Raw genomic sequence first — 27,058 nt, forward strand, 5'->3', positions numbered from 1 at the left:
ATGAAAAATGACTTGCCTTAAGAGGCATCCATTTATGGCACTGGTTAAATTATAGGTTGCTGGCGGTGGGAGTTTCACTGTCAGCTCTACTTGCCTGGGATATGCTTTCTGGTAGCAAGTAGTTTATAGATCAGTAGTCTCATCTGTAACAGGCGTGGAAACATGTTTGCACAAATGCTGTTGGGATGATCGTGTTCTCTTTAAATAAGCACTTCCTCTTAGACTTAGTCAACTCAAGTAGAATAATTATAACCTCCTGGGTCTCATTTTGGAAAGCTGTATGACGAGTCATCTTTTCTGCTTCTCTTTGGGCTTATTCCTCCAAGGCCCATAAGAATATTCAGTAATTGACTCTTTTTTTTTTTTGGCTTGGTTGAGGTATCATATACCTCAAATCTGGGTCCATTTTATTAAAAGAAGCATATCCTCTTGGAGGTATGATTTCCCTTTTTTTTCTATATTCTAGAAAATAAAAAAGAACTTTTCATATTTTACTCTTTGAAACATAAGTTCAAAATTGCAAGTTGCCTCAGAAGATCAAGAGTTCACTATTACTGGAAGTGTTTAAGTAGAGACTGGTTGACTTTGTGTAAGGGGGGGGGTAGTATGAATTAATGTGTCGGTTAAAGTCTAAACTAAGTGACTTCTAAGGTCTCTACTGTCTCATATTTGATGGTGTTTATCAACATTTTTCTCTTTCCCTTAGCTCTCTTCCATTCACAACATACAACATTTAAAATCATATATTCAGATTTTCCTTTTAAAAATGTTTTGTAGGAATCAATGGATTTTAACCCTATGGATGTGAAGCAGAACATTCTTTTATTCAAATGATACTTGAATCCTTCTTATAGACACACTAGTGGTGTTGAATGTATTAAAGAGATACTTCTACTAAGAGAGGAGACAGAATCTTGACTGTGTTTACAGTTAGGCTGATTGACTCTTCTTTTTGAACAGAGTGTGAATATGACAGATGTAAATGGGCAGACACCTCTCATGTTATCAGCTCACAAAGTACTTGGGTAAGTGAGTTTAATTGAATTGCCTTATTCTGACTCTTGATCCAGCAATTTAAGTATCTTAGTCTTTGTGAGATGACACAACATTCTGAGGAAGAAAGTAAGATTTTCCATCTTGTGACTGTGATATGGACTTTTAACGTAGTTGTAGTTAGACAAGCACCATTGAAGTAAATTTTCTGTTTTCTGGTAGCTTTGGGGAAAAGTTTGAAAGCTACTAATAAGAAAAAAAGTTTCCTTACAGAACAGGTAGAGATTCCGCAGCATATACTTATTAACATGATGCACATTTCTTAGTTTACATTTTTCAAGAATATCGACAGGTTTAAATGCTCTCATAATTTGAAATGTAGATGAGAAATATACTTTCCAGAAAACAATAAATTTTGAGGTTCTCTGACATTGTTGACTGCTCTGAAAATATTAATTATAACTGATCTATGAAAATAGTATGTTTATATGTTCATATCAGTTATTTACATATTTAAGTTTTTGTGATTATTGATCACCATATTGTCCAACTTCTGTTATTCTTCTATTCAAATACATGCTACAGTTTGCCCTGTATCAGTTTTGTTTCCAACGTTGTACTTAATTTCTGATTCTGCTTTTACTTAAGATGTCTCCCCTAGGAACTGAGTTAGTTCTGATGCCATTTCCTTGTAGCTCATGGATAGGTGGGGCTGGGGTAGAATTTTGTCAAAAAGCATTTTGTCATCTTTGTTGGTAACTGTAAAGTCAGGTATAATGTTTAAAAAATCTTGATAGAATAAAGTAGATTATTGTTTTATTAAAGGAATCTCTTGAGTAGTCATAAAAGAAGGGAAGGTGTTGACGATGAAGTAAAAATATTTCATTGAACTCTGCTGTCAAGTCCATAACTTTCTATGGTAAACAAATATTTTAGGACATTATTTATACCACTTTATGCAATAATTGGTTGGAGGGAGAATGTGAAGTTAGCTTTTGGTTTATCTCCTCAAATATAATGTTGTACATTTAATTTTTTAATTGGATAAATAACATAGCATTTAATGTTGGCCAAAGTTAAGTTTAAAAAAAATGTTAACCAATAGAACAGCAACATGAAAGTAAAAATTTGAAAAACAAAAGCAGTTATTCCACAGTATTGATGTTAAAATTACATTATATAGCAGACTGTCACTTAATAGATGTCTCTTGGGGCGAGAACTCTCCAGTATTAGTGCCTAGAATGGAACTCTGCACAGAGAAGTTCCTCAGTTTTCAGAATACTTACTGACTGGTTCATTGATACGTTAGCTAACAGTTTCATTGTTTACATTTACCCTTCAAATCATTCAGCTATCTAATATCTCTTTTGTTTTATTTTATTGTTTTGAGACAGGCCAGAACCAACTGGATTTCTCCTAAAGTTTAATCCCTCTCTCAATGTGGTTGATAAAATACACCAAAACACTCCACTTCACTGGGCAGTTGCAGCAGGAAATGTTAATGCCATTGATAAACTCTTGGAAGCTGGTGCTAGCCTGGATATCCGAAATGTTAAGGTATGACCAGGTATTTATCTCCCTTAATTTATTATATCTTGAGTTAGAAGACTGATAAATTAACATAAAGATAAGCTATACATATGTTTTCAGTTACGACAAGATAAGTAAAAACAATAATAGTTGGCTACCCTTGGAATAAATACAGTGAATCTGTGATTCTGGTGAGTTTTTAAAAATGTTTAGCATCTATGGTATTGATATATCAAAAATATAATTGAACTTTTTCTTTTTTTTTTTTTTTTTTTTTAGGGAGAAACGCCTCTTGATATGGCTCAGCAAAACAAAAATCGGCTCATTATTCATATGCTAAAAGCAGAGGCCAAAATGCGAGCCAACAAAAATTTCAGACTTTGGAGGTGGCTGCAGAAATGCGAGGTACTTTCATTCAGGGCCTATTCTGTGGGCTATAAGAACTGTTTTGTTCATTTGTTTTTGTTTTTTAAGGCATCGGGAAACCAGGGAGTTGGCCTAGTGCTGCATTATATCTGCTGATTATATCTTTCCCACACATCCCGTTGGAAATTTGGCACTTTTATTGACAGTTTATTGTTGGTCCTTATCTAGATGGCTCTAAAGCTCCACGAATGACCAGCAAAATCTAAGTTGTGATAGAGAATATAATTAAAATTATTAAAATGGGGTATTGAATTGATTTCACTATTTAACGTTTTCATATATGATAGTATCGTCTTATCGAATAATAATTAGTAATTATACCTTTAGGATGATTCTAGATTAATAGGCATGGGATTTCTATGCAGAGGGTCATCATGAATACTACACCAATTTTGCATTTAGGTATGTGGAGGGAGAGAAAAAGAAGTAATGGTTACTCCTGTCTCCTTTGCCATCTCCTCTGCTCTCTCCCCCCCTTTATTGGTAGAGTGCCCCAGGGTTTTGTCCTTGGACCTCTGTTCTGTCTAGTCATTCCCTTGGTGATTTCATGCACTTCCATGGCTTTAAATGCCGTCTCTATGTTGACAACTCCCAAAGTTATGTCTAGTTCAGACCTTTCCATACTTGCATATCCAGCTACCTTGATTTGTCCAGTTCACCGTCCAATAGGCATCATCAACATAACATCCAAAACTGAGCTCCTGATCTCTCCTCCCCACTGTCCCTAACTGTTCCATCTACAGCTTTCCCCATCTCAGTAGGTGGCAACTCCCGCTCTCCAGTTATCTTTGCCTTTTCTCTGTCATATCACATATCCAGTCCATCAGGAAAACATATTGGCTAGTTCTGCCCTCAGTATATATCCAGAATCTGACCCTTCTCACCACTTTACCATGGCATTTTGGTCCAGCCACCGTTATCTTTCATGTGGATTTCTGCAGCTGTCTGACATCTCCCTGCCTCTACTCACCTCTAGTCTCTTCTCAACAGAGCAGCCAGGTGAATCTTAAAATGTAAGTCAGATACTATCATTCATCTGCTCAGAATCCTATGAAGTCTCCCACTTTCTCCCAGAATAAAAGCCAAAGTCCTTACAATGGTTTCCATCTAGCTTTTTATATACTATAAAATTTAGTACATTTGTCTGTCTTCCTCTGCTAGAATTTAGGCCCCGTGAGAGAAAGACCTTAAATTCATCGATGTGCCCCTAAGTGCCTGGAACAGTGCCTAGCATATGGTACGCACTGGAATATTTGTTGAATGAGGAAATAGTGTGGCTCATCTGTGAGTATTGTATCTGGGATTAAAATTTTGAGATCCACATTTAATTGTTATTTCTGTTCTGAGATTATGTTGCTTGTAGATTCCAAGTTTACCTTTTTAAAAAAAAAAATCTAGACTTGCTCATTTTGTGTTATCATGCAAATTAGAATTGGAAGCATATTAAAGATTTCATATCATTTGAAATTATCCATCCTCAGAACGTGGCTTAGGGAAGTAAAGATTGAAGAAGATAGGGCAGAATATATTTTCTCACTTTGCTGTTGCAGGAGCCCTGCTTACTTCCAAGGTCATGTATATTGCACTTAAGGGATTGCATTGTACAGATGTGGTGCCTGGCTTCAATGCAGATAGCCACACTGTTGGTTTGTAGACGCTTCATTCTTTTAACTTTGCAGAATAAACCCGAATTATTAGCATCCTGAGGATATGTTTAAGTCTTTGGCCTCCATGTGACATTTGACACTGAGAACTACTCCCTTCTTGAAGCTCTCTCCCCTGGCTTTACTGGAACCTTTCTTCTGGTTCTCATCCTGCCTTTCTGGTCATACTGGTCACCCTTACTTACTTACCTTTTGGGACTTACCTTTTTTTCCCTTGAGTGTTTCCGATGGCCAAGATTCTGCCCCTTTCTACCTGCACACAGTCCAGGATGCTCTTCATTCCTGGCTTTCCCACCTATATACTGATGAACACCAGGTTTTCTCCTGTGTGGTAGGCCTGCTTTTCTGACTGACTCCTGGCTATCTCCTAGACGTCCATAGGCATCTACAATTCCATATGCCCTAAACAAAATTCAAACTTGTTCCTTCTAACCTTCTTTATTAGGGGATGACACCATCCGGTGCCCAGGTTGGAACTCTTATACTCTCTTCGTCGAATCTTGGGTGTGTTGATTTTTGTGTGGTCTTTTTGTCTTGCTTTATGCTTTCTGACATATAATACTGTTTGAAAGAAATTATTTTTTTAAATGTCAGCTATCATTAACACTTTTCTTAAAAGATCACCATTTCTCGGAGTGGAAGAAAGCAAAACAAAACATGTTTAAGCAACATTTTATTAATGTAAGGCTTTTAAAAGATTGTTTCCAAGATTTGTAATTTCTCAAACTTCAGATTTATCAATCAGCAATTTTGAAGAAAAATTCTGTGTTCTGCTGTTGTATTAATTGTTACTGTATATTTAGGAAGTAGTTTTTCTATTGAACTAATTATTATTAGATACTTAGGAGGTAAAATCCATAAGTTCTAAAATTCTGAATCTCTTAATAGCTCTTCCTGCTGCTGATGCTTTCTGTGATTACCATGTGGGCTGTTGGATACATATTGGACTTCAATTCAGATTCTTGGCTTTTAAAAGGATTTCTTCTAATAGTATTGTTTTTTCTGACATCTTTGTTTCCAAGGTGTGTATATTAATCTTTGCAAGGCTGGTTATAGCATTTCCAATTTGAGTGCTTATTTCTATTGCTGATTAGCTGGAGTTGCAAATTTTTATTGAACTATGAATGTTACTTATCACATAGAAACATCCTCAGGGTGGGAAGGAAGAGCTTTGATGGCATATGATTTGACTGAAAGCAAATTGGTCAATCCAGTAATTTAACTGCATTGACAATTGGTGGAAAATAAATATCCTAGCTCACTTTTTGATCTCAGTGAAGTTAATTAACTGAGTTAATCTCAGTTAATCTCAAGGAGATTTTTGTAACTGTTTTGCATCTCGAAGCATTTTTGCCCATTTTTCAGAAATTTTGTTTTTTCCTATTCTAAATTCTAAATCTAGATTCTAAATCTAAATCTAAACTAGTAAACTAGTTATTTTTGCTCTTAATGTTTTTTGGTTGAAACAACCTAATTAGATCACAGGAAGTTATAAAATAGTAACTATGGTATGGTTCTATTTTTAGGAAAATATTCATACATGATATATATAAAGATTGCCTGGGTTCAAGTCAAGCTTTACCACATAACAGTCTGACCTTGAGCCAGTTGGTTTACCTCTCTGTGCCTCGATTTCTTCATCTATAAAATGAGGATGATAATTGTGACAACGCCTGCCTCATCGTTAATACAAATACAATGGTTAGAACAGTGGCTGACACACAGTACTCAATAATCATGTCACACCCCAATCTCTTCTTCTCACCTCCCTTTCCCAGTAGAATGGCACCCAGTTCCTCACATGAATAATGGGTACCATCCTTGGATTACTGTCCTCCTCTGTTCTTCCTTTCTCCTCACGTCCCCCACTCAGCACATTACCAGGTGCTTCCTGCTCTGCCCCAGCTGGTCTGCTCTCTCCCTCTCCTCAGCTGGCACCCACGGCCAAGCCTCCCAACTGGTCTCCTGATTCCATCTCTTACCCCCCTGTAGTTCCTCCTCACTTGGCAATCAGGGTGGTATTTTAAAAAGGCAAACCAGTTTGTCTTTTCTCCTTGTGTAAAGCCCTCAAGTGGCTTTTCCTTGTTCTCAGAATGACATCCAAACTCCTTGCCTGTGAGGTATTATGTAATTCATTCCCTCCCCTCTGACATCATCTCTTCCCTTCACTGCCCTCCATCCTTCTTTCTGTTTCTAAAACACATCAAGCTCATTCCCACCCGGGGCCTTGGCTCTTGCTCGTGTCTCTGTCTGAAGGGTTCTGATACCATATTGTTGCATAGCGGGAGACGTCAGTCAGGCGTCAGCTGCAGCGTCCCCTCCTCAGCGAGGCCATGCCTGACTGACTCTACTGCATCACCCCATTGTATTTTCTTCATGGCACTTAATCACTGTTTCCTGGAATGTAAGGCCCATACAAGCAGGACACTTGTCTCTCCTGTTGAACGTTTTCAGTCACTGAAAGGAGAATGTAACGATGATGATCCATAAAAGAGAATCTGAAAGGAAGTGCTGTGATTATGAGTGTTTCTGTGTCCTTCTTTTGATTACCAGCACTTTGTAGAAGAAGCATGAGTTGCTTTTGTTATAACAAAAAACAAAGCATTAGAGGAATTTTACCTCTTAATCACTCAAGAGCAGGACAGTAGTCTGGAAATGAATTTAAATGTTAAGTAAAAGTTCAAATTTCTGAAAAATAGCAAAATGCCTAAAATTGTCTGCTATTCAGAAAACTTATGTTAGAGATATTCATTTATTTTCCACTAATTGGGTTGACTTGGTCTTCAGATAAATTTTAAGCCAAATTACAATCATCACTTTTTTCTTTTTTCCAGAGAGAAAGCAAAGGCTGGCAATATCTACTCACCTAGGATAGGGGCATTTGAGAGTTTGTTTGTCTTAATAGAAACTCCCATTACAAAAAATTTATATGGAAACTTTTGTTTGCGAGTTGAGGGCTTCATATGCTAGGCTTAGCATATGTACACTATTCAAATAGCAGACAAATTCATATGGCAACTGCTTTTATTTCTCCCACTCTGTAGAGTCCCAATTTCACAGAGGTAAGCAGCTGTAAACTTCCACTATTATTAGGCTCCACGGGAGGTTGCTTATTGATCCAGGCTGCTATGAGATACCTGTTAGAAGTAGACAGGTCGTAGTAGCAGGCTGTTACAAACTAGGTAGTTCACTGCACCACTTAATTAGGTCGAACATATTTTGCTGCAAAATCTCAGACAAGCCATGCCATGGAGATTACATGGGCTCTATTTGGCCTATTCTGGCAGCATATTGGGGACCTGAGGTTTGGGATCTTTAGTTGTTGTCAAATATTATTTTATCATAATTGTGTTTATGATCTTGATAGCTTTTTAAAAACCCTTTAATATCTATCATCAACCTTTTTTTTTTCTGGTATAAATTTTAAAGTCGATCCAGGTAATCTCTATTCATGCACCGATTTACTATATTGAGTATTTATTGTAAAAGACAGATTTTTTTCTTTTGAGACAACAATATTCAACGTTTGAGTAAGTTATATGTGGACTTCCAAAGGTGCTTTTGACCCAAGCGAGATGGTTGGTGTCTGATGACTAGTGTCACTGTTCGCCTTTACGTGTCTTTTTACATCGAGCGTCTGCTTTGCAAGCTGTTTGTAGGATGACAGTGCTCAAGGTTGTGTGCATCTGTATGTTTCAGAAATACCCTGCTAGCCTCTAGAAGAAAGCTTGTTAAATGCGAAGGTGAATCTCCAAGGATTTATATTTTTGCATTTCGGAGTATTTGAAAATATGATATGCCAAAAAAGAAAGAAATACAAATATATGTTGCAATAGAAGTAAAAAAGATTTGAAAGTATAAAGTTACTGGGAATGGAATACTGTATAAGTTAATTATGGGAACTAGAACATTCACTTTATGAGGTCCCGGTGCTTCAGTTTTCTCACATGTAAAATGGGGTGATGATGGCGTGTAACTCTGTTACCACATGGAAAGTGGCGCATAGCACTCGGTGAAAGCTGTTGTTGTTATGTGAGGGCATCATTATTATTACTATTATTACTTAAGGGGATTTAGAACTAAAATTAATATGATTCGAGCTTATTTTCACTAATACCTTATGTTTATCCTTTTTTTCTTTTAGGTTCTTGGTCGGGTATAAGAACCTTATGTACTTACCAACAGTCTTTCTGCTGGGTTCCGTTTTTTGGATATTTGTGACTTGGTTCATCTTATTTGTTCCTAATATCCTTCCAGGTTACATTTAAATGCATATCTCATTTTGCTTTTAAAAATTACTAATGCCATTGTTAGAAATTTAGCTACTAGAAGAGATCTAGGGAAAGTAAGTCAAATTTATATTCATTTAATGGTCCTGGTTGAAGATGTTTAGAAATCTACTGAATTCTGGAAATGATCTCAGAGTACACTATGGAAACAGCAGGTGTCTAGTATTGATTACCCATAGGAAGGAAACAATATAATGAATTACTGTTTTATTTAGATCCATAAAAATTTGTTGTATTGCCTTGAGATTCTCTTCAAGGTCCGATGGTTCTTTTAACTTGGTCAGCAGTTATAGGTGATGAATAAATCTTCTGGGTACCAAGGTCTCCTGCATGGGAAGAATACTGGAGGAAATGTGTCCTCCTCAGCAGTGGTCAGTGCAGTGTTATTATCCAAGGCAGTGATTTTCAGTACACAGTAAAAATAAATTTGCATTGCCACCCAAAACGTACGTGAAAAAAAGTTTCAGAAAACAATAATCCGAATATGTGCTTTACTCTGATATTTTGTTGTTTTATCCTATTCTATTTCCTTTTTAACAAATGCTGGTCATAGCCCATTTATTTCTTTCATGACCTACTAATGGATGGCAGCCCGTAGCTTAAAAAAAAAACTCATCTAAGGGATAGGTTTATCACTCAAGGAGCAGGGCCCAGGCCAAGTCTAGTCACCTAGAAGTGGGGATAGGGGTTACTTCTTGGTTTATAGTTACTTATAGCTCCCATTGGGAAGGAGGCATTTTCTCCAATTTTTGATGTTCCCACCTCTTTCCAGGCTCCTTTCTCCCCTTCGAAGGATCCTAGGAAGACATTAAAGTCTTGCTTTCCTTACAGGGGAAGAGAAGAAGGGGTATGGTAGATAGACACGTACCTTTAAGCGTATTCCTTTAGCTCTATGTTATTTCTCTTTCTGGTAATGACACACTTGAAAAGAAAGAATACTGTTTATGAGAGAGATGCATACACTCAGTTCAAGAATATTTTTCCATAGGAATAAATGTAAAGTGAGAGAGGCATATGAGTTCTCAGCATGCATACATCTCCCTTCACTATATAGCATGTTTTTACTTTAGGGATGCTTTTTATTTCTGAGCATTATCTCTAATATTTTTCAGATTCCTTTCAATCTAAATGAATGGCACAGCATACCATGGAGGGCATTTGACTTTTTTCAAAAGATTTTATTACATCTAACCTTTGTCTCATAATTATTGATTTGAGGGCAGCTTTTTAAGCACTAGCCTTATTACCACCACTTAATAAAGGCTTGGATGATATCATAATGTGATACAAAAATACTTTATCACTTGTAGAAGTCCCAAGGCTGGTAAATCCTATGGTAGTTGACATGGTACTGAAAGGGCTGGCTGATACTTTTATTCACCAACTCACATGCAGTGGAGTAAACACAGTTTAAAAATTGTGTTTCTTGATGAATTTTTAAAATGTGAGAAACTCACACTATGTCAAATTTTGCACCTAAAATGTGGTAGTTTTTACATTGAATTATTTCAAATTTGCAGCATTAGTGTTAACAAACATGTTACTCCACTGTAGTTTGAAAACCTCAATTACAGAGGTATTCAGTTAGTATTCAGCTTAGTATTCAGTTGAGTTTACTGCTGTCCAATATTTGTGAAGATGTCATTATATCAGAAGAACTGTTTTGATTTCCATAGCTGGCCAGAATCTTAAGATGTTGGAGTTGACAGGAAGGTATTTTACTCACACGTACAGCATGAAGCCGTTTGATCTGAGCACCCACGTGAGGCCACTGCCGGTGAGGGCAGGTCGGTCAGTAGGTGGCGCCATCAGATCGGTGTTTTTCGAGCTGAATGCTAAATGCTGTTTGAACTGGCTTGGGTGTGCACTGAGGTGCTGCCCTGGAAAGACCCAGCCTGAGAGTGTAGACTAGTCGTGTTGCCAAGTGTGGATTGCATGGGGCTTCCACGCCCACAGCCGCCTTGCCCATCATGGGAAGAGGGTCTGGGAAACTGTGGAAAGAGTACGGTCTTTGGAATCAGACAGAATGAATTGGAGTTTTGGCTTTTTTTTCTTACTAGTTATGTACCATTGGGCAAGTAATTTCACTGAGTCTCAGTTTTTCTGTAAATCGGGGATAACAGTACCAAGTTCATGGGGCAGCTGCAAGGATTACTACGCTAGGATGTCTGTAATGCGCTGACCATAGTCCCCATTCTGTAAAGAATACCTATTATTTTATTATTATTATTATTATTAATTGGTCTTATGAATAAAATCTGTGTGGAAGGCTACATGTTGGGATTAATTTTAAGAGCAGCTCTAGGTTAGCTCCTCAGATGAACAGTTTCTTCTGGTGCCTTTTATATGTTCAGCAAATAATGTGTTTATCTTTTATGAGGCAGGTTTAAGAGAAGGAGAGAGGACCTAACTGATGAGTTTGGAGGTAAGATGAGGATTCAGGAAAGAGATGGCAAACCACTGAACGTTACATTTGTGATTCCGTCTCTAGCTGAGTTAAATTTAAGAAGGATAAATATGTGAAGCCCTAATACTGGGTTTCAGAGGATCAACGTGTACAAGTGCGCATTGTTGTGGGAATGACATAGATTCCAATCAAGTGAAAAAGAACCAGGAGCTTTGACTAAAAACCCAGCATGGGTAGTGATGCAGCTTTCAAGGAAGCCAGTATATAAGGACGATGTGAGTGTCCAAGGAAAAGACATCAGCAATCTCACTGTCTTCTGCCCTGGTCAGGACACACCTGAGATGTGTTCTTTTAAAAGAGAGCAGGAACAAAGCAGGAACATACCCAGGAGAGCGTGTTGCAGGAGGAATGCTGTTGCTGCTTATCCTGGAAGTGTGAGCTCTGCCTTCCCATTTCAGGTGTTTGGAAGTCTGTCATTTGGAAGCCAGTGCACTGTATAGAATGAGCACTCAATAATTATTGAACAAATGGGGAAGCAGCTTCTGTAGGGTCTATCTATAGGACACCTATAGTGTAGATCTACAGTGTAGAAATAAAGGAGCTAAAGAATGAAAACCAGTTAGTCCAAGTTATAAAAAGGCAGATTTTAGATCCACGTTGAGAAACTTTTTAACTGCAAAAGGGTCACAAGCTAACTGGGGAGGCTGCGATGTCTACAAACAACTATGACCTAAGGGCTAAGTGCTGTAGAATAAGCATTCTTAGGTTCAGGGAAGGGAGAGAATCCTTTCCCATAGGGAATCAGGAAAGACTTAAAGTGGGAAGGAGGGTTTTAAGTTAGGTCTCGAAGGCAGTTAGGACTTGGACATCCCAAAAATGTGGTTTTAGAAGTAGATGGGGTGAAGTGGGGAGCACTTGAGGGCAATGAACCCCACAAAGCAAGGACATGGAAGCAAGGAATGTTTGGCTTTTATGTGAGGGAATGTAGTGCGATTCAGTTTACTTGGAAGGAGAAAAATCCATTGATTCTCCTGGGATTGGTTTTGAAAGTTAATTCAGAATAAGAGCCCAAAATTTGGTCCAGTCAATACATATGAGATGATCATGTGATTAAACTGAATGTGTTTTTGAGACTGTGTCATGTGTGTTGATCAGGATTTTATGGGAATTAAATTTCAGTTTCACACAACTTTTTTGGATCCTATCTGTTTCTTAAAGCCAGGCCCATCTGCAGATAAACAGATAAACTAAACCAACAAGATTCGTTCCTGCTTACCTGAACCAGATGTGGTTGTGTTGGTTTTCGTGGGCTAGAGCAGTGCTTCTCAAACTATAATGTGCATGTGCATCCTCTAGGGATCTTGTTAAAATCCAGAGTCTGCTTCTGCAGGTCTGGGGTGAGGTCTGGAATTCTGCCCTTGTAACAGGCTTCCAGGTAAAGCCATTGCTGTGGGACCCACGGACCACACTTTGAATAGCAAGCGTTCAGAGTTTTATTTTATGGCCACCTTCTCCACTCTGAAGTTTAGCAGAAGAACATCTTGGCAACACCTTGGAAGGCAGATACAGTTACTATGTCAATATAGTGATTTTAATTGGGCAAGGAGAACTGGTTTACTACTGGTGTATTGGTTTATTATTGCACATTCATTTGTCTTTCCCTGGGGCAGAGTTTTACTTTTTTTTTTTTAATTAATTAATTAATTTATTTATTTATGGCTGTGTTGGGTCTTCGTTTCTGTGCGAGGGCTTTCTCTAGTTGCGGCAAGTGGGGGCCACTCTTCATCGCGGTGCGCGGGCCTCTCATTATTGCGGCCTCTCTTGTTGCGGAGCACAGGCTCCAGATGCGCAGGCTCAGTAATTGTAGCTCACGGGCCTAGTTGCTCCGTGGCATGTGGGATCTTCCCAGACCAGGGCTCGAACCCGTGTCCCCTGCATTGGCAGGCAGATTCTCAACCACTGCGCCACCAGGGAAGCCTGAGTTTTACTTTTTTATACAAAGAATTTGTACCATTTCAAAAACACTTCAAAGTGGGTAATGTTTATCCTTGAAACACTTTATCTTAATTTATCCATAATATCTGCCTTTCCAAATAGTATCTGATTTGTAATCACTTTGCAAGGAGAGCAATTTCTTTGTTTCTGAATTAACTCAGCCTAATACAGTTACAAGGATTAAGTTATGAAAACTTTCCAGTAGGAAATCTTTGCTAGCATTAATTTAATGTATAGGGAAATATTTTTAGTTGGCCTCTCTGAATTCAGTGGTTTGTTTCTTTGACTAATTTTGTTAAAATGATCAGAAAATACTGTTTTAGATGTGCACAGGAGAGCCACAGTTAACACCGTTTAGATATTAATTTATTGGGATATGGAACGTTTTTCAATTTTTAGGAGGTTCTTCATACATTATAACTATTCCTATCAATATTTTATATGAGTTTCAACTAATGAGAAGAGATTAATTATTAGCCAACTATGAGCAAATTCCTACAGGATTAGAGCATAGAATGGGGCCAGGTTTGAGGGTAGGGATATGTGTACGTAAGGGAAGGTGAGGCTAGAATGCAGAGAAAAGAGACTCTTAGGCACCAGTGATGAAATCTGCTTTCATCATAATTAGGCTGTTCTTACTTGAAGTCTGATATGTTCCTTAACTTTGCTTTAACATTTAGCAGGCACCACTTTCTATTTCGTTTTCATTCTCAGCATAGTAGCCTTCCTCTACTTTTTCTACAAGACTTGGGCAACCGATCCAGGCTTCACTAAGGCTTCTGAGGAAGAAAGGAAGATGGTGAGCTTTCTCTGTAATGTTACTGATTTTTTTCTAGGAGGGTATGGAAACTATAGAGGGTCATGACCATGTTGGTTTTTGTCGTGCCTGCGTCTCTAGTGCCTGGGACCTAATAGATGCAGTGTAAATGTGGGATGATTAAAATCAACAAACAGATTTCTCCACTGTCATTTATTTATATGAAACTTTTAAAAATATTTTTATTTTTTATTACAGTAATATCCCACCAGGACTTTTTCAGATATAATTTCTGTCAGTAGATATGAGCGCCTACTTCTTTATAGTAATACTTAGATAATGATCATACAGTTTAAATTCCCCCATTAAGTACATGGAGGGTATCTAGGCAGGGGTCAAGCAGAGTCCTTCTCCTTACTGGCTGAGAAGATGCCCCTTCTCTTCCTCAGACATGAAATTGTCAGATGACATGATGTGTCTTCCATTGCTCGTGAATGTTTAGAAGTTGGGGAGACGGTTGTCTTCTTTGTTACCTAAAGCCAGTGTTCCTGAAAGACTGCCTTTGGTGCTTCTAACCATCAGTTCTGATGTATAGGTGGTTTTTGTTCCTTTTTTATGAGTGCGTAATGTGTGTATTTATTTTTCTCTAGCATACTATAACTGAGAAATCATTGCCATTCATGGAGAAAAGGGGGGGTGTAATTTTTGTGCATTCTAATTTATTGGCTATGGTTGAAAATGCAGCCTTGAAAAGTCACATATTTCAAGCACAGAATGATATGGTGGCAAGTCTTCTAAGTTGCTTTTCTAGCTACCTCAGTTTGGAGAGAGAGCTGTGAGAATGGTATGTAACCATGCATCATCCATTCCTCAATAAAACGCAAACGTAAGGTCAAACTTGATGTCTTTCAGAATATCATCACCCTTGCAGAGACCGGCTCTCTGGATTTCAGAACATTTTGTACATCATGTCTTGTGAGTGAGTCTTTTCTTTATAATTTTTTTCCCATCGTAAAAGCGAATTCTTGGTTACATTGCTCATGTAAGCATTTTTCAAATCTTCATGGTATATTTATACACCTTTCTTTTTACCAGGTGTAAAATTTGTTTTCTTTAATTTTGCATTACTGTCAGAACAGTCTCCTGCCTTGAACATGTGGGAGAATGATGTTTGTAATCTCTTGAAGTTGCCTGTGGTTAAATCTCTTTGTGTGTTTTCTTTGCTTTTTCCTGCCATGAAGCATATGTTAGAACTAACTTGGAGTCAGAGGCTCATGATGACCCTAGAAACCACTTAGTGAAACCTTTGATTTAGCAACTGAAGATTCATAGCCTAGAGGGAGGAAGTAACTTTCCCTAAATTATTGGCAGAACCAGAAGTGTAACTCGGTTCCCTTTTTCTTAGTCCAGGGCTCATTCTCCTGTGTGGTGCTGCCTCATTTCCCCTTAGTCAGTGTCAGTAAGCTCTGGAATTCAAATCCCTTTTAGCGATGGCCTAATTAGACATGTGGAAGTAAATAGTAATAAGGCATTCCAGAGCCTCTAAGTGAATTGATGATCGATTTAGGATTATTTGTGCCAATGTCGTTATAATTTAGGAATAAGATTTTGATGTGTTACCACTTTGAGATTCTGATTTTTGCTTAGATCTCTCTTAATTGTCCACTTAGATAAGGAAGCCATTAAGGTCAGTCCATTGCCATGTGTGCAACTCCTGTGTGGCTCGGTATGATCAACATTGCCTGTGGACTGGACGGTGCATCGGTGAGAGGGTCAAGTTTCCATTTACCATTTTGAAGTTCAGTTCTCTTTAGTTATGTGTGTCACTCAGAAAAAGTGGAAAGCATGTAAGGGGTCCATTCTTGCTTGTCAGAGAATCAGCTTTGTGGTTAACACTTTTGGAACACTGACTCTTGATGTTAATAATAATAATTAATGTCATTTGTATAGTATTTTAACATGTATAAAGTACCTTCATATATAGTATCCTATTTGAACATCAGAGGTTGGTATTATTACCTCCATTTTAGAGTTGAAAAAATATTAAAGGTCAAATTATTTGCTTGAGATCACTTTAGTAGTGTCAGTCTTCCACTCCAGATACCATGTCTTTTCCATATTTTGTGTCTTGTCCCTTTTATTCACCTTCTCTACTTGCCTCTAAGGCTCAGGTAGGTGCTAGAACCAGAGACGACAGGGGTCTGGGGATTGCCTTCCACCCAGGGAGTGTTCTGATCTGAAGCCCTGGGTTTCCTCCGAGCCGTCACAGTAAAAGCCAGGGCTTTATTATGAGGAACATCAGAGGAACTATGGTCATGGGTCTTCAGGGGAGGCTATGCATGTATAATCTTGATGAACAAAAGGCTGCCTCAGCTCAGGCAGCTTTCCTCGGTGCATTTTGATGTTCTCCACTATTCCTAGAGAACAGGTGAAGAGTGAATTCCTGGGCTTCCAGGCTTCGTGTACCCCATCCCACCATAGAGATGAGATGATTGGCATTATAACAGGCAGCTTTGAATGGCAGTGCGAAAACAATCATATGATCCCACATATTTTTATCACACTGCGTTTACATAGTGTTTTCATATATATCATCCTGTTTGGTTGCCACAGGCCTGTGAAGTAGACAGAAGAGATATTTTCCCCATATTAAAAGTAAGAACACTGAATCAGAGAAGTTAAATGATGGACCTATAGTCACACAGCTTGTCATTCGTAAATCTGGGTCTCCTGATTCCAGTGGGTGTTGCTCCTTCTGCTGGGCTTTGCTACCTCAGGAGGAGGTGGGAATGTGATGGTGGCTAAGGAGCTTTTGTGTCATTAGCATCAAAATGCTGCCATCTCCAGCATCAAGGGGGCAGCACATGCAACAGTGGGGCTTGGTTGCCTGGCCCCCTCACCCCTTCTTTGCTTCTGTAGGCCTTTCTCAGGCCGCAGGTTGCCCCTCTTTTGCTATGTCAGTCTCCTGCAATATATCTATTGCCCCTCATTTGTTTTCTCTGTTCCCCTGATTAAGTCAGTACTTGATGTCCAGAAGTTGTACTTATATAAACTTATTACACGGAAGGAAGGAAGAGACAGGGTATGACTTGCCCCAAATCCTGCCTCCTCCCCTCCCTCCCATGCTGTATAGGCCATCCTAGAGCTGTATTTGTTCTATCCAAAAAAGAAGTGTAATGAATAAATATTAGTTTAGTTAACATGGACAATTGAACGTGACATATCAGAGCTGTTTGGTTTGGGTTTAATGGTATTTAAAAGCAAAACAATAGCTTATTTCTGTTTTACTTTGGTGAAGGCTTTTGACAGGGAAGTGGTTTAATAAGGTCTTGATCTGGAAAATCATTGGAAGAAAGTATTAAACATGTTTTTCTTTTTGATGTAGGTTTTGGCAACCATCATTATTACATATTCTTCTTATTTTTCCTTTCCATTGTGTGTGACTGGATTATATATGAATCTTTCATCTGTAAGTATAAATTTTTCTTACAGCAAACTTATGCACCTGCACTCACGTATACTTTTTCTTGTAAACTCTTGTATCTCACACTCCGGCTGGATGACTATAAACCATACCCTAATAAAAATGAAACAAACGTCTCTAAGACTCTCTCAGCATCGGGAAGCTGCAAGAGTGCTAGAAGAGGTTAGTTGTCAGTAGTTTGGAAGAGATTCTACTCTAAAGTGACCTTGATAAATTTGAGAAGTGGTCAGAAATAGAGATTCATTTAAGGTAAGTGCAGATTTATCCCCCAGTGAAATGAGTAAAAATCAGGTGTTCAAGTACAAAGCAAGGGAAGTGATAAGTAAATAAACTAGGAAAAAAAAAAAAGATTGGTGCTAGAGAGGTTGTGGGAGGGAGGTGGAGGTGGTCACAGTAATTAAGGAACAAAACTCTGAAAGCTCATGCCATTTGACAGATGTCAAGTCACAACTTAGAACTGATGGGAAAACAGTAACAATGATCGAAAGGTCGGAAATAATAACTTGGAAGAAAACATTAGCTCACTTATTCTGCATCCCTGAGAAAGGCAAATAACTTTTCAACAGCAGTGCAGAAGGGCGTTGAGGGGGTCTCATGGAGGGAGTGACGTTGAGCTGTTCCAAGGTGAGCGACTAAGAACAGGGTTTAAATTGAAGCAGGGAGGATTTTGGTTAGCTCTTAAGAATTGCATGACTGTGCTTTTCAGACCTTGGAATAGGTTACCTAACCGGAAACACTTACTGTGCTTGTAGTTTATTTTGACTTTATTTGTTTAACTGTTTATTATTCATTTATTCTGAAGGTTTTAGGAGAATTTGGATCTAGAGGCAGAGGCTTCGCTACTGATCTGTTTCCATCCACCCTCCTGTTATATTCATGCTTAAGTCTTAGATTTTGCCGGTAGAATACTAGTTTGTTGCTTGAGCTAAAATCTGAAATGATGCAGGAGGACGTGGAAAGTTTTTTCCTACGTTTTTTCTTTTCCCCTTAGCATCCCAAGTCCCACCGCACCTTACACTCCCCGCCCCGCTCACCCACTGGCTTTCTCTAGTTTAAATTTTGTGTAGTTGTTGAAAGACAGTTCCTCCTGTGCTGTCCCCAGCCTCCCAGATCTCTTCTCCAGAAACATCCAGTATTACAAGTTTTGTTTTGTTTAAGGTTTCATTTTTAGAGATTGTTAATTAAAATCTACGAAATGATCTATTTTTATCCCTGCCGTAGGCGTGGAGGGGGCCTCAGTTACCTTGTCAGCCCCTCTCCCTACCAGACACCGTCGGTGTCTCTGATCACTAGGGAATGCTTTTGTAGCTCAGGGTAACTACCACCATCTCAAATGGACCTAGGTCAGAAGGTTGTGATCCCTGATCTCAGTTCTTGTCAAAGGCCATCAGAAATCCTAAGAATTGAAATTTTAAAACCTCTTAGATTATGTCCTGTGGTGTAAGAAATAAAAGATTTTGTTGACAGTGCTGCTTTCTGTCGAAAGAGCTGCCTTTTTAAGGCCTGACAGTAAAGCATGTTCCTGGAAAACCTTTTTAAGCTGGCCCATGGACCAACTTGTCCCTTGGACTTGATCCTCGTGGAGAGGAGCCAGATTTTACACCGCTCTTGTCTCTCCCCATTCTCTCTCTTCACTAAAAATAGTCATCTTTACGTGGTGGCTATGTCCAGCATACGACTGTATTGATAAGGGCAGAAGTAATTTTCCATCACGTTCATTCTTTCCAAGTTGCTTCCTTATTACATGCGTTTGGTTCTTCCTTCCTCTTTGTCTTTATTCTCTGGCTCTGAACCAATTTTTGTATCACGTTTTTTGTTTCTTAGGAACAGTCCCACCTTACATTTACTAACAGCTGTATAGACTAGCTGAACGTGTTTTGTTACTTTTATCCCATTTATATTCTGACAGCATTTCTTTACACCGAATGCACGCATCCTGTCATTTATCGTTATTTCTCAGACAGCAAAAACGAACTTTTGCTCCATTTTTCTAATGAGGCCTCATTGTCATCCCACCTTCTTTGTTTATCATTAACGCTCCTGGTGCCAGAACGCTGCTGTGCACCCTCATCCTCCTCGTGGGATCCGGTTCCAGCTACTCTGACTCTGTGCAGCCTCCATGCATTTCCCCTTCTGTGAGGTCTGTTTTCAGGGTGGACAGTAAGTCACTCAAAGTGTCAGCATCCCGCAAGTTACAGGGAGAAAGATTTTAGATCATTGTTAGAAAGAACATTGTAACTGTCAGAGTTGTTTGAAAATGATTGACCTGGAGCAATACGCATTCCCTATATTAGCCAGTGACCACCTGATAAGAATGTATTATTAGTACATATTAAAGTGTTATATTGCATAACATAATGTATGTGGCCATTTGCAGCCATATCTTTGATAAATCTGAAATCAGTCCTATGAAAATTTCCGTTCAAAGTCATGCTGTGTTATCAAAAAAATTCCCAGAAGGGAGCAGTAGAAATCCAGAAGCTGAAAGAAAATAGATACTCTTTCCCACTCAGCAGCTGTTTCCTCTGCCTGCTGTTGGAAATTATATTCTTTTTTTTGTTATATCAGGTACATGGAATGCATCTTTCTTTGCAGCCCTAATGAGAAGCTCTAAAGAAAGTGTAATTTACCTTAAGTTTTTTACATTGATTGTTACTCAATGATGATTGCCCTTAGAATTCTTCTGGCATATATTCATGAAGGATGGTTGGAAATCAAATGAGACTCAAAAAGAAAAAATGGACAGACAGTTGATAGTTAAGTCATGGACTCATTTTCTTCCTGTCCCAGGAGCTCTTAAGTGCTGCTTTGGGAAAATGTCTGAAACTACTTTTCAAATTGTCAGAGGCATTTATGAAACCTCAAGGTGCAAATCTACACAATTCTTATTTCCTTGTCCTTTATGAATGCTCATGATGCCTGTTTAAAGTCATTGGTTTTACATAACCTTGAAGATCTGTTCCCTTGTTTCTGCTGCTTCCTACCTGTGTTCTCCTTACTGCTGCTCTTGGCTGTGTGGGTTAGGGGGTCAGTATCATGAAGACCATAGTGAAGGCCTCACTTTTGATCGGCATGTAAATAGATGTTTCTGGGGAAAAACTGAGCTGCGACCATATGAATCTTGTTCTCTGTTCTTTTCCTAGGGGTGTCTGACTCATGAGTTCTCTCACCTGGCTTTTCTCCCCCTGCAGGATTAATTATGGTCCCAGTGCAGAAGTACACCCAGTAACTGCATGCTGTAGGCTGTGGTCCAGTGGTATCTAGGTGCTTATAGGATTTCTTGTGCCCACAGGAATGGCCTGTTGATCTGAACCCTTAATAAGAGTTTACATTCTGTTCTGTAATAGACCCTTATCTTGCTGTAACATGGATAAGATAGAGAATTTTCTAGGAGAAATATTTATTAAATATATAATCATTCTCAGTTATCAAGTCCTTGAACAATTAACTTCTGGCCAGTGTTTTTTATGCTGAATATGCTAATTTTAGTGATGATTTTATAGACATTTTTGCTTTTATTCCCTCACTGCCAACTACCAATGCAGTATTATCATAGCCTTAACAGTGAGGTATCTTTTTTTTTTTTTTTTTTAATCTTTGTTGAGCTGGCATTTATTTGGAAGATAAAATCTTAAAGTTGAGTTCTGATCTGTGCCATCATGTCTTACTTTCTCTTCTCCCTAAACAGAACTGCAGTGATTTTTATCTTCTTGAGGAATGATCACTAGTTTGTTGCCTTTTTAAATAATGGGTTCCTTTTTTGTGAATTCACAGATTGGTCAAATCATTGTGTCACAACATTCAAAGAAGATGGACTGTGGACCTACCTCAATCAGATTGTGGCCTGTTCCCCTTGGGTCGTATATATCTTCATGTTAACAAGTTTCCATTTCTCATGGTCAACATTTTTATTACTAAATCAGCTCTTTCAGGTATTTATCTTCTAATAATGCCTTTGAGTAAAATTTCCAGTACCCCATAGTGAGATAGAAAGACTTGAATTTCAAATCAGAACACTTAGATTTGAGTTCCACTTCTGTCACTTACTCTGTGGGTCTGGGCATGTCATTTGACTCCTGAATTTCAGTTTCTTTGTCTGTAAAATGGGGATAATAATGCCTGTCTACTCTCGCAGGATAGTTTAAAGGTTAGAGTCATAAGGTGTTAGTGTAGCCCTAGGAGTTATCTAATCTGACCTCTTTTACGGATAGAGGTACAGAGAGGTGAATTGAATTGCTCAGGGTCACCCAGTGAGTGGCAAAAATCAGAACTGGAAACTTAGGTCTTCTGACAGTTCGTTTCAAGGGGTTTTTCCATCATATAATTAAATTATATGGCATGTGAAAGCATGGTATAAACTGTAAAGCATTGTGCAAATGTGAGATGATTATGTTCCCTCACTCTTCCCAGCCCTGTTTGTTATCCTTATTATTATGCAGTACTTAAGTGGATGGAAGTGGGGAAGAAATGAAAGCTGCATCACTAACCAACAGACATGGTACTTACACTTGCGGAGTAGGTCACGACCATTAGAAAGCTCATGCTCCAGGGCAGTAGCCACCGCCTTCAGCTTTCTGTGAAGCTTCTGTCCCCTCCCTGCTGCCTGCCTTCCTTTATGAGCGTAACCTAATTCTCATTGTTGCTATGGCCTGCCCCCGTGGAATGGACAGCCATGATCAGTCTGAGCCAGTTATTGCCGGACCTCAGACAATTAGAGCATTACTCAACAAAAGCAAGATGTATTCCATTTTTATGGGGGAATAACCAATTCTGCAATAATAATAAAAAATAAAGTAAGAAAAAAGGGGGAAAAATGCTAAGGAAAGGAATTAAGCTAATAATACTGACTGAACTGAGGTTTCTGAATACTCGTCCTAATCTCCTATCTGACATCTACAGACTCAGGCGGTAAGAATGGATATTAGCATCAATGATTATTAATATTATAATCATTTATAATACCTAATATTTATATATGTTTTACGTATTCCAAAGCACTTTCCCGTCAATGGCCTCAGACATTTGAGTTGGAATCTGTGTCAAAGTCGTGTTTCCATTTTATGGATGAGAAAACTAAGCCTAAGAGATGTTGAGCGCCTTGCTTATGGCCATAGGGCTCAGTCAGAGGTGGAGTTAGAAGCAGAACCTAAGATTTGGGACATCAGTTCTAATTCTCTTTCTTCTTTCCTGGACTCTTAGAATAAGTACATTTGAGGCTGTAATATCTTTACTTTTTAAAAGAAAGTTTGTTTATGCTCTCTAAGGCAGGAAAGTGGAGTCAAAGTTTTGGTTAGTTTTCAAAAACAGGAATTCAGAGTAAAGATGTTTTCTTAATAAACAAAACAATCCAGTTATTTAAAGCCCTTCGTTTCCGGAGTGCTCAGGTGAGTCATGGTTTTGACTGTAGGGAGTCAAACTGAGCATATAGAGGGCTGGCAAGGACCACGGGCTTTATTCTCACACTGACTGAGGTGTCTGCCCCAGTTCTGCCACTTTCTAAGCTGTGTGGTCTTGGACCAGTTACTTCATCTCTATCAGCCTCTGCACTGTATCATTTTAAATATCTTATCGCAAATCCTTAGAGAATCCGATGAGGATGCTGTGATAATCTCTGTCTTACAGATAAGGAACTTGATGTTTGAATTATTTTGAGGATTAGGTGAGGTATCTCAGTGAATAATATTGGTTTTAATGATTTGAGAGTTTTTAAAGTTACCTTAATTCTTACCCTTCCCCAAATTTATGGATTTAAATGTTCTTCACTTCAGATTGACTTTTTTATTTGGCCCTTTTCAAAGAGATACTAAGAAGCGTATAGAGGTTGAGATAATTGCATTAATACTGACCTTATGTTGTTTGATTCACCTGGAAGTTGAATGCTGAATGTGTTGAGAATCTAAACATGGCCGTAAGCCACAGCTTGAAATACTAAAGCAATCATTTCACGACTCTGAGTCAATGCACTCTGCTTTCTTAAAGGTTAATAAAAGTCAGACAATCAAAAAAAAAAAATGCCTAGCTACTAGATTTACATAGGAGTCTTGTTTCGAGCTGCTCTGTCCTTCCCCTCACCGTGATCCTTGGTTAGCAGTCCAGGTGATGTTGTCTCTGGGGGAGAACTGAATGTTTGCCAGTGTCCTGTGATGCGTTGCTAAGAGTGACGAGCCTCGATGTGGTGGTGTTTTTCATGTACCTTCCCACCTTCATTTTCAGATTGCTTTTCTGGGCCTGACCTCTCATGAGAGAACCAGCCTGCTGAAGCAGAGCAGGCACATGAAACAGACGTTGTCCCTCAGGAGGACCCCATACAAGTAAGTGAGACCTATTCTGCCCACTGAGCCGGTGGAAGGTGCTGGCCTCGCCATTGGTTTCCCGACCTAGTGTCACCACCCACAGCCCTGCTGCCATCCTCTAACTGGCTGACGGAGTTGAACCTCTTCTTTCTTGGAAGCCTCAGTGACAGGAGATGAGTGGTAAGGTCATGAGCTCCAAGGTGGTAAGATTTAGTCTTACTGGACTCAGCACAAACAGTAAGTGACTTTGAAGTTTTGCCAAGATGGGAGATCTCTTCAGTCAAGCCACATGGTCACAAGGTTGCACATTGCTGGCATGAAGTCAGCGTGAGATAACTAAGCACGTGGCTGAGAAAGCCAGCCACTAGGCTCTCTGTAGAAAGCGTTAGATTGTGAGCTTTGCCAGGATTTTCAACCTGGCTTTCTATCGCCGGTAATTCTTTTAGCCCGATGTTTAAAGTGCCCACCTGTGTCAGGGAAAAGTTACTTTTTCAGGTTTGGGATATGTTTTCCCCAGAGCACTGGTTGTGTAAAACCTGTCCTCAGCTGACAATGAGAGTGTTTGTAGGATGGCCATCATCTTACGAGACGAGAGATCAGGGTTTGAAGCTTATCTTCCTGTCAGATATATCGGGATCTTGGAGGCTGGGAGTGCTGCAGAGGTGACCCAGGGCCCTCTAGGGATTTGACCGCTCACTGCGTATCTCATGAGCAGTCTATTTTAAAGCACACTCGTGGTACAAGATGAAACTGTTAGGCTGTTAGGCAAGGAAATCAGAGCCTGGGATATGACTATGATGTGTGTTTAGAGGAGAGAAATTGACTTAATTGGGAAGAGACGGCCAAAGTGATGGAGTGTAGAGAGTCGTGTTAAGCTTGTGATGATTATTTCAGACTGGTAGTGATAATAAAATCCCTTTCTCAGTGACTTAACCAGAGGAATAAATATTTACTCCACCGAAGCACGGACCTCTTTGTGATAGAGGTGGAATTTTAAGCTGAGCCTTGAAAGGTGTGGGGTGGGGAGAAGGAAGGAAGGGCATCCCGAGCCCTGGAGAAGTGTCTGAATAAAGGGCCAGAGGTGAGAGAGTTGGGACATTTTGGGGAATTGCTAAGACATGGCAGCATTACTGGAGGAACTAAAGGTAAAGCCTTGGAGCCACTTTGAATCTAGCTTCAAACCAAAGATTTGTCTTATTGTCTTCCCCTAAGTTACTTTTACTCACTAGCCAGCTCTTGAACTGGGCCCTGTCGGTCCCCAGCATGCCTCCCTGCTTCCACCCCATCAGTTCCGTGTGGGCAGCCCCCTGCCTGGGAAGCTGCCTTCTTAGCAGCCTTGGGAATTTCTTGACCACTGTCACTAACCTGCAGCAGTGGCACACGCATCCTCACACACAGACGTGTTCCGATGTGTTTAAGACGTTGGGTTAGGCCCTTGAAAGATGGGGCGTATGCCTAAAAATGAATATTCATGATAACCGAACAGACAGTAGCATTCAGGAATTTAATGGAGGAAAAAATGATGCTGAAGCTATGTAGTCAGGAAGGCTCCAAAGGGGAAGTGGGCCTTGACCTAGGCCTTGAGAACTGGTAGGGCTTAAAAGGATAAGGGTGTTACCTGATGGACGAGTAGGGGAGTGTGGGTTCCAGGGTAGAAGAATGGCCCATGCAGTTGTGATCACGGGAAAAATAAAGCCAGAGTAGCTATAACAAAAGATGAGTTTGGAGCATCAATACCCGAGGAGTCCTGGGCTTTATTATATAGGGCTGTGAGTACAAAGATGAGGGATTTGTCTTTGAGCCTCTGGGCAGAGGAATGTCGTTAAAGGGTTTTGACTGGGAGGTTAGAGGCCATGAATATATCAGGTGTTTGGAGGACCAGTCTCCAGTATGTAGGATGAATTAGAAGGAATTGAGACAGAGACACCATTTAGAGTTTCTTAGAATTCGAAGAATCCCATCTTGTTGATAATAGTTTTTCTGGCCTGTCTGGCCCTTGAGATAGTCCAAGTCTGAATTAGAGCAGTGGGAATGGAAAGAAAGAAACTTAATGGTGGCAGTGCCTGTTCTAGTGAGTGGGGACCCAAAATGAACTTGCGTTGCTGGGCACAAGCCAGGGAATCTCAAAATAGGGATTCAGGTCCAGAAATGGAACTGGGCTTCAGTTTTAAGGGCCATAAATTCAAGAACTGTCTGATTCACCTCTGGATTCCTGCAGGATCTTGGAAGGATGTATACTGTAAATTCTCAGTGAATGTTTATGGTTTGAATGAATGTTTGTCAAATGCTAACAGGAAATGTAGTAAGACGTGTTCTCTTTCTTTCTTGGCAGCCTTGGGTTCACACAGAACCTCGCAGATTTCTTTCAGTGTGGCTGCTTTGGCTTGGTCAAGCCCTGTGCAGTAGACTGGACGTCACAGTACACCATGGTCTTTCACCCAGCTAAGGAGAAAGTTCTTCGCTCAGTGTGAAGAAAAGCAACCCACAACTCTCACTCTGATTTGTTTGTATTTATGTTGATGCCCTGTGGTCTGCAAGTGAAGTGAAGATTTAGAGTTCACCTAAGCCCAAAGGAAAACACAGGTGGTTTTTAAAGCATTTTGGTAAAAACAGAAGTTCTCGAGAAAGGCTTACACTTTTTCAGACTTAGTAAGATGGACTGTTTCTGAACAATCTTGGCAGACATCTAAAAAAAAAACTTTTATATTTTTCACAAGAAAACGCAAGTTCCTTTTTTTTTTTTTTTTTTGGAGATAATATTCACCAATTATGGAGAAAATGTGGTATTTTCAGATACTTTTATTGGCTGTTTCAAAATAGTATTATTCTTTAAACTTGTAATTTTTGATAAATTATTTGTCTTTGTTTTATCTATAAATATGTAAAAAAATATTTAAATAGATGTACCTGTTTTGCTTTCACACTTAATAAAAATTTTTTTTTGTAGTTGAGACTTAGTTTCTGACACTTGACACTTCTTGAATCTTAAATTGAGAAAAGGTATATATAGGATGTGAAGAAAAATTCCCAAATTCCAGGAATGAGTTGAGATCACTGTTAATAGCAATAGCAAGATTTAATTTTGTTTTCCGTTTTGCTTAGAAAATTGAACGGGAAATCTTAAAGATTAATTACAATTTTTACTTAGTACCCTTAAAATATTAGACTGGTGTGATTGTAATTGCTCATTTTCTTTGTTCTGGAAGAAATGCTCATTCA

At 39.1% G+C, this 27,058-nt stretch overlaps 1 protein-coding gene across 4 annotated transcripts in view; it reads left to right on the plus strand.

Annotated features, from left to right (window-relative positions):
* The window catches only part of ZDHHC13 (zinc finger DHHC-type palmitoyltransferase 13), a 49,026-nt gene extending 22,234 nt beyond the window's left edge, over positions 1-26,792 (plus strand). Inside the window, exons 6-17 of one of the 4 annotated variants that reach the window (XM_036861018.1) lie at positions 961-1,025; positions 2,389-2,551; positions 2,804-2,929; positions 5,503-5,636; positions 8,759-8,859; positions 13,980-14,104; positions 14,975-15,037; positions 15,733-15,826; positions 17,448-17,531; positions 21,321-21,478; positions 23,760-23,857; positions 23,943-26,305. In XM_036861018.1, the coding sequence (XP_036716913.1) occupies positions 961-1,025; positions 2,389-2,551; positions 2,804-2,929; positions 5,503-5,636; positions 8,759-8,859; positions 13,980-14,104; positions 14,975-15,037; positions 15,733-15,826; positions 17,448-17,531; positions 21,321-21,478; positions 23,760-23,857; positions 23,943-23,961 (1,230 nt within the window). In that variant the 3' untranslated portion in view covers positions 23,962-26,305. Of the gene's footprint in view, positions 1-960; positions 1,026-2,388; positions 2,552-2,803; positions 2,930-5,502; positions 5,637-8,758; positions 8,860-13,979; positions 14,105-14,974; positions 15,038-15,732; positions 15,827-17,447; positions 17,532-21,320; positions 21,479-23,759; positions 23,858-23,942 lie in introns of all 4 variants that reach the window. The other 3 variants (XM_036861016.1, XM_036861019.1, XM_036861017.1) reach the window with 3 other exon arrangements.
* The last annotated feature ends 266 nt before the right edge of the window (positions 26,793-27,058 follow it).

This window comes from Balaenoptera musculus, chromosome 8, assembly GCF_009873245.2.
Source record: "Balaenoptera musculus isolate JJ_BM4_2016_0621 chromosome 8, mBalMus1.pri.v3, whole genome shotgun sequence".
Lineage (NCBI taxonomy): Eukaryota > Metazoa > Chordata > Mammalia > Artiodactyla > Balaenopteridae > Balaenoptera > Balaenoptera musculus.